The sequence below is a fragment of the Mus pahari genome, chromosome 2 (genome assembly GCF_900095145.1).
Source record: "Mus pahari chromosome 2, PAHARI_EIJ_v1.1, whole genome shotgun sequence".
Taxonomy (NCBI): domain Eukaryota; kingdom Metazoa; phylum Chordata; class Mammalia; order Rodentia; family Muridae; genus Mus; species Mus pahari.
In genome coordinates, this window is record NC_034591.1 from 48220702 (window position 1) to 48238428 (window position 17727).

The following is a 17727-nucleotide window of genomic DNA, read 5'->3' on the forward strand; positions in this document are numbered from 1 at the left end:
TTTACTTTGTCACCCTAAAGAAGTTATTAATGTTTCTGTTAGCTTTCCAGTCTATAAAATGAGTGCAATGGTGGCACTTGCTTTCTTTGATTATGGTGTAGTTGTTAGAATTAATACATACATATATTCTGAACAGTTGGCAGAACAAGAGCTCAGCTGAGATTAGTGGTTAGTACCTTGTGTTGATTGTTGTTGCTAAGTTGCTTTGCATTCTATCTAGCACACAGGAAGTCCTCTGTGAGTGACACATGTCATCTGTAGTATTTCTATTTCAAACTGCTTCTCCCATTCAAGTTCAAAATCACTCCTCCTCAAGCTCTTTTACCATTGCCTTATCTCTCTCTTGATGTTGAATGTGTTCCATCTTGGGCTTTTTCCCCCCATGCATTTCTCATGTAAAATCAATGAATGAACAATTAAACTGTATGTATTTGGTAAGAGCTTTTTAAGTGCCAGACACAGTGCTGGATATTGAGGATTAGACCAGACCAATGTATTCTTTATGGATCTTCATAGTTGGTTATATAATTATTGTGGGATTGGAGCAGATTCCCAGGAATATACACTAATGAGCACAGTTTGTTCATGATGGCCTGATGGGGAGCAGTGGCTGGAGCTAGAGTTGTGTCGTGGAGGCAGCAAGACAAGTGGATCTAGATCAGGGAAGGGACGAAGAGAACTGGGTAGGAGATAAGGGGACAGAGTGGGAGGCTTAAGCCAGCTGCCATGCATGAACACTATGGACAAGGTCACAAAGAACCCTCTGTGGAAGTATTTTTTTTTTCCCATACGATAGACTTTGACAGAGTAGATTTGAGAATGAAATTAGGAATTTCTGAACATGTTAATGCTAAGCATGCATGAACCATTCAGTGGTTTGAAAACTGTCGGATGCATAGATGTGTATATGCATAATTGCCTCAAATCCTTTTTAAATTAAATTCTATTTTACCATTATTATGATGTACATATGATAAGCGTGAGTGTCGATGGGTGCTACATAAATGTGGAAGTCAAAGGACAACATTTTGGAGTTACTTCTCTCCTATAATGGATTCTGGGAATTAAATTATCCACTGAGTCATCACATCATTTCCATATATTTATAACAAATACCTATTTTTATTTGAGGCAGGGTCTCAAATATGTAGCCCTGTTTGGCCTGGAACGGGCTGGCCTGGAATTACAGAGTTCTGCCTGCCTGCCTCTGTCTCCAAAGCTCTAGGATTAAAGATATGCAGTACCATAATTTTCTTTAATTTTTAAAATGTAATGTATCTGAGATATCTGTGTATGTGTAGCTGCACACCCAGCATAGCCTACATGGGGCGGTCAAGGGCCTGGTTCAGGAGTTGGAGCTCTCTTTCCATGAATTCCAAGAATCTTGTTCAATAGAGACAAGCATCTCTGCCCTCAAACCATCCTACAGGCTCCATAGAGCACATTAAGAGGAATCCCTAGGCCTTGGCCTTTTTTCTCAAATATAAAGGTCATATAGCAGTATGAGGGACTTGCTGGCAAAGGAAATTGAGAAACCTATTGCCCAAGAGCGCCAATGTTAAAAAAAAAAGTTTCACTACACAAACCTGCTGCTTTCATTGTTACTTGAGATGAAGAGCTAAGAGTTGCTCAATGGGTAGTTTGGCACCATGTTCTTAGTTGGTGTAGGGTAGCAGAAGCAGGGTAGTTGGGGGTGGGGGTTGAGGGGATGGAGGTGGTGGTAGCAGAAGTTAGAATCAACCCACCTGGATTAGCAGAAGAGCTACCATACTTTCCAGCACTGTATACATGTGATAATGGTACCTGTATAGTGCCTGAAAACTCCGAGAGCACCTACAAGTATAAATGCCCTGATGGAGAGAACAATGGAAGTGAGATTGGAGCTCCTTGGTTGAACACACCAATTGTGACCTCACCAAAATGCATTTCAGTTGTATAACTCCGTCACTGAGGATTTCACTGACCAGCAGATCATCAGTATAGTCCACATGTAGTTTACCTCAGTGCTTAAATTGAGAGCTACTGGGTGAGGCTAGGAGTAAGTGCTACTTACAGCTTCAGAAGAGTGTGTAACCTCCAGTATAAATGATCTACAGTAAACTACCATAAAGATGGTTTTTCTGTAGGGGTTGCTCTGTGCTTTGTAAGCTTCTTATCAATTGTTCCCACTTGTGTAGGATCCTGGGTACACTATTAATCTGTTGCTGTGCATGGCTTTGAGGCATTTTACAGCATGCTGCTGCCTTACTAAGAACACATTTTATTTTAACTTCTCAAACCAGTCTGATATATGAGCTTTGTTTATTACTTTGAACCATAATTATCTATGTAACAGCTTTGTTCCTTTGAAGAAGGACTCCTAAGTTTGTTGTCTGTATTGGGAAGCACTCTGCATACAGCCCTTTGATTGAGTCACAACAAATTTCATATCAGCTCCCAGTGATGTTTTCCACATCATTTGCAGACTAGTCAACATCAGAAGTATTTGTCTCAAAAGATAAAGAACAAATTTATTTCAGAGGGCTCCAGAGCTAGGGGGACAGTTATCTGACCTAACTGATTTGTAAGTTTAACTGGACAAAGCAGAATTAGTCTTGAATGTTAATAATAAATAAGAAAACCTCTTCCTTTCATAGAAAAACTTTGTTTTTTAACTAAGTCTACTACAAGTAGGTGAAAGAAGAAAGTAAAAATCACCTGTGCCTCTGTTCTGGAAAGGTATTATTTAAGCAGATGTGTCCCTCCCCATTCCTTTTACCTTTCGATGAGTAAAAAGTTCTTTTCGGAGCAGAGACTGGATGTTTCTGCTTGAAGGAGTCTCTTCCCTTCCACCTCGTGGGCCCCGGGGTTGAAGTCAGACGTCAGGCCTGTATCCCCTGAGTCACCTCACCAGCTCTTATTTGTTTTTTTAATGATAGCTGTTCTGACTGGTGTGAGAGCTGGACTCCTGATATAGAGTTAGTTTGCATTTACCTGATAGGAATATTTATCAGGGTGTGTGTGTGTGTGTGTGTGTGTGTGTGTTTAATGACCATTTCTTTTTTATATTTTGACCGCTGTTTGAAGGACTCCAATTGCTCAGAAAATAAAACCAAGAGTTAAATAAAATGAAGTTAAAAATTTCTGCTTACCAGTGGAAATAACTGAATGGCCAGACTGATATTAGAATGGGAGGTAATCTTGACTAACCCTCCTACAAGATTAATAGCTAAAATGTATTTTATCTCAGCTGTACAATCAGTTCCTAGAAGAGGACATAGGTGGTATTTAGTACCATTGGGTAGGTGGATGGTCATATTGTTAAAATGTCATATTGTAATTGCCTTAATCTACCTCTTGAAGTTGTATTTAAGGATAGTATGAGTGTGTGTGTGTGTGTGTGTGTGTGTGTGTGTGTGTGTAAATCATAGTCTCTAATTTTTAAAGCAATACCACAAAATAGAAAGCTAGGTCAAAGAATAACATAGTTTATCATTCTGGAAAGCTATTGAGTAAAATAAGTGGGTTTTTAATTTGATACATTTTGAGTCATTCAAAATACTACCTTCTGTTTTACTTAATAAGTTTCTACCATAATGGTTGTCATTTGTCTGCATATTGATGAAACTAGAACTTCTTCTTCCAAATTGTATAATTATCTATTTTTATTAACTCTAAAACACCAGACTTTGAAAAGACTTAATTAAATATAATAAAAATGCTTTTACTTAATATTATAGTACCATTGACTACTTTATGTTTGACCTCATTATTTAGGATTCTTCATTTCTTAAATCAGTCATCTTCATGAAAAAAATATTTAGGAAAAAATGGATTTGTCGTCATCTAATAGCTAGTTGACACTTATTTAAGGTTTTTGAATTTTGTGTTGTAGATTACTGACTGCCATTTTTTCTCTTTTTCTGAAATTGTCTTCTTGTCTGGAGTAGAGTTTTGCATGACATCAATTTCCTTGCCCCTGAGTTCTGGATTTGCCCATGAAATGAAAATGTGTGCTTCATCAGGCCATTTTAAATTCTTTTTTCTGCACATTTCATTTTAATTATCTCTTGAGCCATTTTCTGGTTCTGTAATACATTCTTACCTCTAACCTATAGAGACATTGGAGGTAATAAAAATCTGTCCGAAACTTTTAAAGAAAAATAATGTTTCACACCTGTAAGTTATTTTTTAATCCAGTCTTGTAATAGATACCCATCTATAGCCTCTGGCCCAAGCACTTTGTTCTGTAGCCTACTGCCACACGCTGTGGCTGCTGTGTTTCTAGGTCACACTCATGCTGCACTCCTGAAGACATTACTGTGTCGTCATAAAGCTTACTTGTACAGGACGTGGTGCTGTGGGTCTTTAATCTCAGCACTGGAAGACAGAGGTAGGCAGATCTCTCTGATTTTTAAGGACAGCCTGGTCAACAAAAAAGTTCCAGGTCAACAAAGGCAGCATAATGACATCATGCTGAATGAATGAATGAATGAATGAATGAATGAATGAATAAATAAATAAATAAATACTCATTGTACGGTGCTTAGAAAAGAAGCAAAAGAATTGTTAGAAGTTGTTGGAAGCCTTTGGATTTCCCCATTGGCTGTCGTGTGCTTTTCAGTACCGCCTCATCAGTTTAGAGGTGTACTTGGATAAATGAAGCATTTATACTAAGAAGCTGCATGTTTGGGCAGAATATTTCATCAGAAAATAATTGAAAGGTGTTTCTCCTAGTTTGTTACGCTCTGTCTATAAACATTTTCCCATATATATTGGTATTTCTAAACCAGAAAACAGATTGCCACGTCTCCTGCCTGTTTTTAGAGTAATTGCCATTGTTTTATAATAAAATAACTTTCCTGTACATCACAGCTAGAACATTCAACACTATCAAAGTATGTGTTACTACACTGTTGAATAATGAAAGGGATTTATTACTGATTGGAGGCTATCCAAATATGATAGTCTTTCTCCTGAATAGAAATATAAAAGCAAATTTATGTATTTACCTGACCTTAGAGAGATAATACATTTTATCTGTGAAGTTTGAGGAGTTTTTGTTTTTAAGGAAAAGAATGTAGGACAAGAAAGCAGAAGGCACGGATCTGAGGAGAACCACGTCCCAGGGAAAGGCTGGCAACCCCTGTGGAGGCCCATAGCTAAAGACTCCAAAGAGACAGCTATCTTGTGTGGACATAGGACAAAAGCATGACAATCAATTGAGCCAAAAGTTATAAAAGTATGCTCTTCAGAAATTAAGAGTACTGGCAAGCAGGAATGGTTGGAGGAAGACAGCTTGGGATGATCTGGGAAGAAGACAAGAAGATGTGGAAGGCTTTTCTGGACACATGGATTTTAGTGATAGCTTTACCCTGGCTGCATAGGTTAGCTGGTCTTGGGAGGAACCTGACTTGGCATCCTTAGCCCTGCCTGAATGGCTACACTGCACCCTTATTAGAAAATGAGGGTTGAAGGCAGGAAGAGAACAAGTTAGCCTATGTGTTTCTTTATTGTGTATTAGGTGTATGTTGTCATCCTTTTTATATGAAGCACACATCCCACCTTCTGCAATTTATGTGCCTAACTAAGCTTATATGTAGAATATGGTGAGTGCATTATATTTCCTGTTGATGATAAAATGCAGATTTTACCACTAAAAGGCAATAACTCCATTTCTAAAGGTTAAATTAAATGATTCTCACAACTTATTTTGAGCTGGTTAAATTTGGGAAGCTGAAAGTCATTCAGTAAAAAAACAATCTCTCCTGGCAGTGGTGGCGCACGCCTTTAATCCCAGCACTTGGGAAGCAGAGGCAGGTGGATTTTGAGGACAGCCAGAGCTACACAGAGAAACCCTGTCTCAAAACAAAACAAAACAAAACAAAACAAAACAAAACAAAACAAACAAAAAAAATCCCTAAGTCCGTGTAGAATTTTTCTTTTGTTTTAGAATTATTATTTTATTCATGCTAAGTCATATCAACTGATTTTGTTTCCAGGTAAATATTAGGACTCAGTAAAACCTTTTCTCTTTTACCCCCTTCCTCTTGCCCCTCAAAAAGCTTTTTTCAGCTTTGGTGAGGAGGTGCACGTGAAGCATAGCAAATGTTTGGGGGTAAAGGGACCACATTCCACCCTGTGGGTCCCTAGAATTGGACCCAAGTAGTTGGCTTGGCAGCAAGTACTTCTTACCTTTAGTACCTCTTTTGTGTGTTAAAATAGGTCCATGTAGCTCAGGCTGGCCTCAAACTCCTTATGAAGATGAAGCTGGCCTTGAACTCCTTGGCTCACCTCCCGTGTGCTGGGATTACAGCATGGACAGTGATTGGCTGAAACATTGTTCCTTAAGTCTTCTCTAGTTAGCTGAGCCTGGCATTTATTCTCCTGCTTTCTTTTAGCTGTTGCCTAAGAGCTAACAGTTTGTTATGCAACTTTGGAGAAACTGGTAAGATTGTTTCCCCTAGACTCATCCATTTCCTGGTTAAAAGTTTTAAAGAGCTTTAGTACAGTCAATTTTATTATATTAAAGTAATTCATATAAAAAATAACTAATGAGCTAAAAATTTCAAACTTGTCATTTTTTTTCCTCCTTAATGGTAAGTTAGTTGGCTAGGGTAAAAGTTGTCTTGAATTTTATATTGAGGAAATGCATTCTTCGTAATCTGGTTATTTTTAAAATTTAAAATATATCCAGCTAAAATACACTATCTTCACCATATAATTCTGTGAGCTTTGACAAATGTGCCCTGTCATTTTTCCCTTTTGAAAAAGGGTCTCCTGTATCCCAGGCTGGCCTTGAGCTCAAGAGTGCTATTTTAGCTACACACCATGACCACTTTTATGTGGTCCTGGGCATGGGACCCAGAGCCTTGTGTGTATTAGACAAGCATTCTACCAACCTGGCTCAATTCTCAGATTCAGTCCTGCCTAGTTTTTATGTCGTCATGACACAAGCTAGAATCATCAGAGAGAAAGGAGACTCGGTTGAGAAATGTCTCCATCATATTGAGCTGTAGGCAAGCATGCATATGGTGGTTGATGTGAGAGGGTCCAGCCCATTGTGGATGATATCACCCCGGGCTGATGGTTCTGAGTTCTATAAGTAAGCAGGTTGAGCAAGCCAGTAAGCACTACCCCTTCATGGTGTACACTGCACCCTTATTAGAACCTGCCTCCAGGTTCCTGCCTTGTTTGAGTTCCTGTCCTGACTTCCTTCATTGATGGACTATATAAGCCCATAAACCCTTTCCTCCCCAACTTGCTTTTTGGTCAAAGTGTTTCAGCACAGCAATGATAGCCCTAAGAAAGTGCCTACTGTGCTTATACCATTTCTACTGCATAGAACTATTACATGTTGTGGTGTGTACAAGTTATTTATCCCAAGCTGGTGAATTGTTAAGCTATTCTGCATTTTACGTGGTTATTCAAAGTCCAGGACATACCCTGTGCCTGTTGCCTGGCCAGTCTGAGACTATTAGCATGCCACTTGGTATGTTTATCCTGAACGCAAAATGAGCCTTATCTTCCTAGTATTCACCAAGTTCTCATTTCTTTCCTTGGGATTGTACATGGAAGAGAGATCCCATGTCAGCTGGATCAACCAAACAGAATCATTTATAGATGCCTGTTATTTGTGGCACTTCTGAAATAGTTGTGTCTGCAAAACCACAAAGGATTTAGTTCCTCCTTATTTGGAAGAGAAGCCATGCTGGATCTAAGGTGTCTGCCTTTTCCTCGTTCCAGTGGTTAGCACTCCATTCAGACTGTCCTTAGCATGCAGGTTCCATTTGGAAATTCAGTTTAGCTAATTGGGATATATTCAGATGAGGTAGAGAATTTTTTAACTTTGAGAGAACCACAAATAAGAATCTAGCTCATGTCCCTACTAATGTACAGAGGTGGGACCCAGGCCCAGACAACCAGTTCTCTGCTCTGACTTATGGGAAGCCTGAGTGATGTGATGTGCCATCTAAGCCAACAGCATGAGGTGATGTAAGCCAGACATCACTTAATGAGAGATTACTGATGGCCTAGATTCAGCAGCTTTATAAAAACATGGTAAAATGCTGTTTTGTTCTGAGTGTTTTTTCTGTGCGACTCTTCTGCATTTCCTTTATTCCAGTTAAATATGCAGCTCACTAAAGTTTGCATACACATACCAGACCCCTCACACACTCTTACTGTGAAATATTAATAACTAGCCGGGAGATGTTGGCTTCAGCATTATAAGTACTTTCCGGAAGCACTAAAGCTGGAGTGCGTTCCCAGGTGTCCTCCCCACCAGAGTTCGGCTACTTCCAGAGATTAGCATGCTGTACAGTTGGCTCCTCACAGACAACCAGCAGCCCATTCCGAGAATTAACCCAGTGTGTGGAATGGAGGAAGAGTATGGAGTGATGAGTGGTGTTTTTGCCTTTCTGGTAGGGGATATAGTTGTGATTTGTCTTTTATGCCACAGCAGAAGTAATTTGCCTATTCTGTACAGCCCTGCAAAGATTGGTAACTATGGCAGTGAACAATCACAATAGTCTTTAACGTGAAAAAATATGTTTGCCTCAATGTCCTTAGCTATTAGTTCTGATCTCCATTCTTATCTGTGTCTGCCCTCTTGTTTTACTGATTATGCATTATGATTAGTTGGCCCTAAGGGGCCAGTAACACAGCCAGTTCATGCCGGGGAAGAGGCATTCTAATGTAGGGAAAATATCTGTGGTCCTGCCAGGAAGTCTCCTTGGACCCGACGGTTTCTTCATCATTGAGCTTCCCTTGCCAGTGCTGATAGAGTATGTCTGTATTAACAGGGTCACCTGTGTGTGTAATTTGGTCTGCCTCAAGGTTATTCTTTGATGTTAATGGAAGAGTGATTGTGGTGATGGGAATTCATTGGTGAGCTTCCTTCTTAACAGTTCCCATTTGAGGCTTGCACATGATAATCCTGAGTGTTACCTGGTAGCTAATAGGCTTACCCTCTTCCCATTTCCCTGTGCTCTTTTGAGGGGGAAGATGATGGGATTTCTTTTTGCTAAGGTCAGGAGCATGTGAACAGCTTCATGAACCTATCATTTCTGTGAGTTGTATTCTCTATGACCAGTGCCCTGACTGTCTAAGAACCTCGCTAGCAGCCCCTGTCCTGTGCCTGTTCTCTAGGATTCTGTTTCATCACCCCTCTTACTTCCAACCAACGTTATCACTCTTCCAAATCTGGTAATTGGAAAAATCATTTTTAAAAAAGAGAAAAATTAGTTGTTTTCCCAGGAAGGTACTTTGTTGGGTTTGGTTTGCTTTGGTGTTATCTGGGTTTTTAAGGCAGTTTGATTTATCCTGGGCTGTTCTCCAACTCACTAAGGATAACCTAGAACTTCTGACCTCCTGCTTCAGCTTCCCCAGGGCCAGGATGACAGGCATGCATCACCACTGCCTCATTGTCCTGGGGACTGAGCCCAAGGGACAGCACTCGACCAGCTGAGCTACATCCCCAGCCTTGTTCTTTATTTTCAAGAGTCAGGGTCTCCTTTAGCCTGATCTTGCTGCCTCCTCCCCCTCCTCCTAAGTGCTAAGATCACATGTATGCCTCACCCATGGGGAAGAGTTTTCAACCCAGGTGTTCAGATGGATTTTGTATAGCCACAGAGAGATGTGGTGGAAAGCTGGCAAAGGCTTAACAGGTAAAGGCCACTTGACAGCAAACCTAATGACCTAAGTTCAGTCTCCAGAACCCACCTAGTAAAAGGAGAGAACCAACTACAGAGATGTCCTTTGGCTCCCGCATGAATGTGACACATACCTACAGGAAATAAATGTTTTTAAAAATGTGTTTTAGGGGGCTAGTGAGGTGGCTCACCGGTTAAGAGCCCCCGACTGCTCTTCTGGAGGTCATGAGTTCAGATCCCAGCAACATGATGGCTTATAACCACCAGTAATGAGAAACAAACAAACAAACAAAAAAAAATGTGTTTTAAAGAAAGATGTGATGTTTCCATATTTGAAAGATTGGGCCTAACTCAGAATAGGACAGAATGGGAGTCAATAATTAAGATGTATTTATATCCTTTGATTCTCTCTAAGGAGAATCTTTCTTGGGGGTCATTCTAAATCCCGTTGCTCTAAATTTGAGGGATAGATACTAACTGCTTTGAAATGAAGTCACCCCGGGAGCATTTGTTGCATCATTACTTTCTCAATTTCAAGGTGTATTGAGGAGGCAGAAACATTCCTTAAAGAGATGCCATATGCAATAGCAGGTTAAATGTGGCTAATGCAACCTCAAATTAGCTCTTCCAAGAGTACAGAAAAATGCTTGTGCATGGTTTGTTGTCAAGCACTGGTAATATGAAAACCAGCAGTGCAACCAAGAGGACACGCTGCTGCCCAGAACTCAGCTGCTGCTGTGTTATTCACACCAGTGGGGAGAGTGTTGTTGTAGATAACAGAGGACCATGCCTAATTTATCTGCTTGGATTCTCTTGAGCCCATATAGGACCAGGGAACTATGGCAGTAGATTCCCAGTTCTTTCACGAGTAAGCTATCTTATCATGTATGGAATACATGAGGATGACTGTCTCCCCATGTAAGCCTAAGTAGATGACATTGCCTTGAAATGAGCATTTGATGCTATACATCTCAATATTATCCTGAGATCTTTAATGTCTGATTTAAAAAACAAACTCAGGGTTACATTTTTTGGTACAGAAATCATTGATTATTACCAAATTTGATTGTGTTGTGATTGTGTTATTGGGAAGGAACTGACCCTGTCGTGTTAGTGGTGTCTCTGAACCTTAACACTGTGTTAGCCCAAAGATCTGTTTGCATTTTGAACTTCACTAGAGAATAGAAACTTGCCTCTGTTACTTGTAATCAAATTTTATCTTGTTTACCTTTATCTTTTTCTGATTAGCCCTAAACATCACTGTGAGGCTCAAATACTTTCCTGTGCTTGCATAAGCTCCTTGAAGGCAACTTACCTAGCTACATTCAGTCCATTTTTTTGTAATATACTCTGAATTCCTAAGATAAATAATTTTTACACAAAATTATCTGGAGTGATTTATAGGTACATCACCTGAGGAAAGTTACCAATATTCTATGCTATTCTTTTCATTTGAGCCACAGAAATAAGCAGTCTGAAGACAATTCCTGTTGAAAGGAGCATATTAAGCAAAGATATGCTTGCCATAACAAGGAAAGACAGACACCGTCCTGTGACTGTGACTGCGATGCGAAAGAGCTGACATCTCTTGGCTATTACAGTCAATTTAATTGACTTCATAAGATTCCTTCATTCTTAAAATGCTGTCAGCTTGGATGAAGTCTCCATTCTTCCTCTTAGTGGGTGCTCCATGTCATTTCATCTCCTAAGCCTTTGAATCCTTGCCTCAAGAACATGGGCGCTCCATGTCTTCTTTTACAATTTTGCATCTGGAAGTAAACGTGGTAAACTGTAGAAGTTTCATGCCTTCAGCTTTCATTGCTGACCTCCTCTTCTAATCTCTACCATCTCTTCTAATCTCTACCATCGTCACTGGCATGCCTTTCTCTGTCATCTTCCCACGGCTCTTTTCTGGAGTCAGCCTGGTAGATTGTGAGCTGAGACATAAGTGAAAGGCTTCTGTGGATTTCATTGCATAGAGACCAGTCAGGTTTCTTGAATCTCCTTGTTCTGAAGAAGCATGTTCCTGCTAAAGCAGGGAATGTTTTATCCTGCTCTTTAGCCAGTTGAGCAAAAGGGGGAGGATAAGGACACAGCTTCCTTGTCAGTATTAACATTAAAGATGCGTGCGTGCGTGCGTGCGTGCGTCTGTCTGTCTGTCTGTCTGTCTGTCTCCTATAAGCATCTTTATTTTCCTTTCTCTCCCATATAGAACCAAAAGATAGGGGTGAGCAAAAGTCTGGAAAATTTAGAATTCCTTCACAATGATATTGGGTTGCCTCATGATTTGCAATAATCAATTTGGTAATTGTTATTGACTTACTGGCTCAGCTCATGAATAATGCCCCAGATTTAGACTAGTGTGGCAAAAGAATTTGAGTCAGGTTGTGCTTTTGTTCACTTGGAGCATTTGTCTTGCTTGACTGTCCTGGACTTCAGCCAACTGCCAGAAAGGCATTTTTTCCTGCTGTATGTGTATAGTAGAATATGTGTCACTTAAGTGTTCACTGTGGGAGTTTCCAGCCCACTACAGCTCATTGTTAGCTTACCTTCTACCAATGTGCCATTAGGAAGCCTGAGAATGGATGACTGCCTCTCCTTTTCTCTAAGAATCCCTTTGAAGGGAGGATGGATCTCATTACTATAAATATTGTTTTCATCACAGGCTACCTCACTGATTTGAATAAGAGGAACATCTTTGGCTTCTATGGAAACGCTGTAATACTTGATGGCTTGTTAAATTTTCATTGTTGTATGTACATTAATTTAGATACAATAGCTATGTTGCTAGAAGAAGCATCAGAATGGAAGAGCCTGGCTGAGGGCAGATTGCCTATGTCGCAGAAGTCAGGAAAGTCCAAAGGACTTGCTGTCCTCAGAGGGAGTTTGCAGTTCTGCTGGCTGGGTTGAAAAACTCAGAAATTCTCAAATCCAGCAACTATTCCCTCAGCATATGTGATGTGATATTTTGATGCTTGCTTACTCTATCGTCTGTTTAATTAGCTTGAGAGACTGAAAGGATTTGAAAGCCCTCAGCGACTATGTGGTCAAGAGCTCTGAGACTCTAAATGTTCACACTTAGTACTCTTGAGAACAGAATACATGGGCTTGTGCTGATGCATTAAAGATGTTTGGAAAGTACTAGGTGGTGTGTGTGTGTGTGTGTGTGTGTGTGTGTGTGTGTGTGTGTGTGTTTCCATAAGTATTTGTGCTGGTGTGATGTGGTCTTTATCTTTATGGAACGCATCCTGCTCTTACAGATTTACCTGGGTAGGAGAATATCCCTCTGGTACACATACACCCCCATCCTCAAAATGCATATGAAACAGGGATAATTGGATTGATGTCCAGAGAAGGCCAGGTTCTACACAAGGTTAAGTCAGAACTTGGAATCTTATGCAGTGTGTTTATAATTGAAGATAAACTACTTGTGGCTTCCTGAGCAAGGACTGTACGTGTTATATAACATGGCCTGAACACCACTTTTTGAAAAAGAAAAGAAAGAAAATTAAAGTTTCAGTTAGCTGCCATGGGAGAATGGTACTAGTTTTCTGACCTCAGTTTTAACGTAAGAGAAAATGAACTCTTCATCTTGCCCCAGAGCAGGTATCAGCTCAGTTCACAGGCAGCCACCTAACTTACATACACACTTAGTGTGTGGCTCCTGTGCAAAAGGAAGCATTGGTCAATGAGAACATTCTGAAAGCCGTTGCTTAACAATATTTCTTTTAGCAAGGTCACATGAGTAGCACATCTAGTCCATGCCTTCAAAAATTACCGATTCTTAGGTGGTTAACTTGCTTAGTTTCTTTCCTCTGAACTTTTTATCCCAAACTGAAGACAAAGGAGCACGTGTCCTGTCGTGTTCACTGCTCTCCAGTGATTGTCTCCTTCTTTTCTCCATCAGGACACCCAGAAAGCAAAGCAGTTCCTGCCCTTTCTTCAGCGGGCAGGCCGTTCTGAGGCTGTGGTGGAGTATGTCTTCAGTGGCTCTCGCCTCAAGCTCTATTTACCTAAGGAGACCTGCCTCATCACCTTCCTGCTGGCCGGTGAGTTCCATGTCACACACGTCCTCATGGGAAGTTGACCCTGGACTTTTCCCTGTACCCTCAAGCCCTCCTGTTTTTCCTTCATTTCACCAAGCATATGACTTTGGAAAATAGTTTGAAAGACGGCACTGAACCTCATCCTGCATAGATGGAGGGAATTCTAAGCCCAGAAAACAAATAATAGAATTCCCATACTTGGCACCAGCCGTTTAAGGCCAACTGCCCCTGCCATGTCAGTAGTAGGCAGCCCTCAGGATCTGAGCTGCCATGCCCCTAGAGTGCCCAGGCAGTACCTCTTGGCCCTTTTGTTCTTTGCTTCAAATGTCATCAGGTTCCCAGTCCTTTAGGAAAGTCTAGCAGTGACACCACTTTCACGGGCTCCTCCATCAGTAGTGTTTCTTGTTGACTGAGAATGACGTGCTAGGGCAAGCCTTCCTCCTTCCTTGTCGCCTGAACGTTCACCTCTCGTAGCCTGCCTTTCTGGGTAGCTTAATGTTTCCCCAGACAGCGAGACTGTATGAACTGTGCTCTTTGAACAACTTACATTTATGTATTCAGAGTATAAACTGCTTCATTTCTTTGCTGCTGGCAAATAATAAAGATATTTCTTTCCAGTCAGCCCTTACAGAAACTGCGGTCTTTGAAGAAAGGCTGTCCCTTCCTCCTCCTACCCCTCATGCACATTCACCCACTTTCAAAGGACTTGCGCTTTTGTGCTCCCAGATGGCCGTGCCGTTTCTGTTACTGTCCTGTTGCCTCAGCACTTCTGTTGAATTCTTGAATAGGATTTGCTGTGGTTGAAGGGAGCAAGAGCTTTCTTTGCTTTCTATCCATCCACAGCCAGATTCCCTTGGCCCCTTTTCCTGGAAGGCACTGAGAACTTCTTGTCTAGCTGGGCAGCTCACTGCCGCTGCTTGACTATCCTCTCTTGACAAGGCACTGGTTTGATGGTCCCTACAAAGCTCCGCAGGTTTCCTGCAAGGACTCCATCCTCAGAGACAGTTGGGGAAAGAAGGCTTGAATCAAATCCACACCTTGCTGGAGTGCCAAATTTGTGTTTCTGTTGGTGGCAGTTGTAGTAGAGAAAGGCTACAGGGCAGTTCGAGTCTCTACCTGTGGACATTTGTGCCCTGTTCTTAAGCTTGCTGTGGCTGAGAGGTTTCTTGTCTGTGGATTCTTGTTCTGGGGTTTGAGGTCTATGTTCAGCTTATTCTTCTATCTACCCAAAAGACAAAAGCAGCATCTTGGCAGTGTGGAGTTTAGTCCAGGATGAAAAATAGAAAAGGTCTGATTGTTTCTCAGAAACCTGGCTTCAGATCCATAGAGGACCAAAGACACTGTTTTATAAACTCAGCTCCTTCAACAGAGCCAGCTCATGGAGGTCCTGCAGGATGCTGCTTGTTCCACCTCGCTTAGAAGGAAACCATGTTACTGCTTGAGTATGTCAATCATTTCTTCTGTAGACTTAGCATTATCCTAAACGTCATAGTTCCAAGACATTGCCTAAGTTAACTTCCAGTCTGAAAGATAGATTACATAGCAGCAAATACATGCTACAAAGTAGAACCACATGTATTTAGGAGGAAGACTTCCCTTGCATGTAGAATGGGTTAAGTGGAGGAAGTCAGGCATCCTAAGCTGGAGCCTAGGAATAGATATGAAGGCCATAGTCAAAGCTAACACAGTGAGAGAACCTCATTTTAGAGGAATGGGTAATTGGTTTGGTCTTGGATGTGTAATATTTATAGTTTCCATGGAAATGTTGAGGTTCATCAGAAAGAGCCTGGGCAGATGCTCAGATCATAGAGTACTCTGCATGTGTGCAGTGCCTGAACAGCCTTAGGAGTGGCTTATTCCACCCCATATGTGAAGTGAACACCCAGGAACTCCAGCATAGGCTAAGGATTCCTATGCAGGCAGGAGCTACAACCCTGAGAGTAACAGAACCATTGAAAGTGGTCCTCAGGAGGCTAAGGAGATGGAGAACTCAGAGGAGCCAGCACGGCCAGAGTTAAAACATCAAGTGTGCAAAGCATTGACATGATTTTATACCGTTTAATCAGTCAGAAAGTCATAGGTGACCTTTGTAGATAGATTTTCATCAGTTATCAACCAAAGGCATATTCCAGGTGATTAGAAACTACCCATGGCTGCTGGCAAGGAGCAGACTTTCCAGATAAAGATTACTTAATTAAGTCTATCAGAGAATGGCAAATAGTACATATGAAGGAGAGTTAACTGGGTAACGTGGCAAAAGGATGTCAGCATCTACCGCACTTCTAAAATTGATACATGCTGTCAAGTCATGAGGCTGTATGTTAGAGTTGGAAAGCTATCTAGTATAGCTGTTGGTTTTTCTTTTCTTTTTTTTTTTTTTTTCAAGACAGGGTTTCTCTGTGTAGCCCTGGCTGTCCTGGAACTCACTCTGTAGACCAGGCTGGCCTTGAACTCAGAAATTCGCCTGCCTCTGCCTCCCGAGTGCTGGGATTAAAGGCGTGCACCAGCACGCCCAGCTGCTGTTTGGTTTTCTTAAAACAATCCTCGATTGTTAGCTAAAACTCAACAAAATCTTCATATCAAAAAGATAGACTAGCCAAGGCTGGTAGTAAAAGCCTATAGTCACAGTACTGAGGCAATGGAGGCTGGATGATCAAGCGTTGGAGGCTATATATCTAGACCAACCTGAACTCCTTGAGACCCTGTCTTCCAAAGAGGTTGTGCAGAGATAGGGAGGATGGAGAAAAATCTTAGGGAACATGCAGTTTAAAGAGATGAGGAGCCCTGTTGCAAATTCAAGAATTCAAGGAGATTGTGAGGGGACAAGACAAAGCTGACCTGGGGATGAGAGTTCGCTGGAACATGGGTGGTGTGGGTCTGCTCAGAGAGACCTTTGTGACCTTAAGGTGAGTGAGCATAAGCATAGGCCTGGAGACCTGAGCTGTGACTGTTGGAACAATCTATTCTCATAGCACCACTCACTCCACACCATATAAAACGAACTTCTGAGATGGTCTCTATCACAACTAGAGTAGAACTCCATCCCAGTTCTCAAGGGGAAAGTCAAGACATTTGTTGAGCTCCGTCCCTCCTTGCTGCTCTCATTAATCCAGGCCTTTAGGAGAGCTCTCTGTACTTGAAGGTGGGGTGGATACTTTGCATTTTTATGTGGCCTTTTTTTGGGCAGACGGCCCCACAGCTTGATAGGGAGTGGCATTTGGCCTGAGCCAGCTGGTGTCTCTGTCACGGTTCCTGCACCCCTGTACGTGAAGTGATTGTTTAGTCAGATGGGATAGCAGGTGGGGCTGGGAAAAGTCAGCTGCAGCTAACAGGTCAGTGCCTCCTGACAGCTCGTGCCCTTTAGTCCTTTCAGCACCTGGCCTAGGTTTGATCAGCGAGCAAACGACCTTAGCCCATCAGAGCTGAGACTGCTGAAGGTCCCTAAGCCTGCTGCTGTGCCTCCTGTGCACACTTATTTTGCTCTTGGAGGCAAATCACAGTTGGTATATCCTGGGAACCCAAGGCAGCTTATGTTTGTTTTTAAGGCATCAGTTTTCTTCCAGCAGCATTTAGTAAGCCTCACACGTTTCCTTCCATTAGAACAAAAGCAGCAAACCTTAGTCTTTGATTTCACGTTAGCTCAATCACTCACCGTGTGTGTTCAGCTTTATTTTGGTATCTTGTCTAAGAAAGACTGAAGCATATATTTGCTGGTCATGTGCCTCTTGATTCTTATTTTTTATGAACATGGGGTATGTGCCCTACTATTACCATGACCTTTGTGTGAAGGTTTTTTGTTGTAAATTACATGGTACCCCGTGGGCATCAGGACCATGCTGAGGGCATAGTTCAGGAAGTTGTCATACTGACTAAGCATAGCAGGTGTCAAAGTAATGTCCTGTAAACAAAATGCCTTCTCCAGAATTAAAAGAGAAGAGTAATTTGAACCTTCAGGGTAAAGTAATGAATCTTAAATCAGGTCTTTGAGATCTTTTGCCAACCTAAATTGAGACACATGCAGGTTGTTTACACTTCTATGCCTTAAAGTT

At 41.4% G+C, this 17727-nt stretch overlaps 1 protein-coding gene across 1 annotated transcript in view; it reads left to right on the plus strand.

Moving 5' to 3' along the window:
* Nucleotides 1-17727, plus strand: part of Snd1 (staphylococcal nuclease and tudor domain containing 1) — a 405547-nt gene that overhangs the window by 246999 nt on the left and 140821 nt on the right. Inside the window, exon 15 of the mRNA XM_021191040.2 lies at nucleotides 13540-13681. Within this exon, the coding sequence (XP_021046699.1) occupies nucleotides 13540-13681 (142 nt within the window). The remainder of the gene's footprint in view (nucleotides 1-13539; nucleotides 13682-17727) is intronic.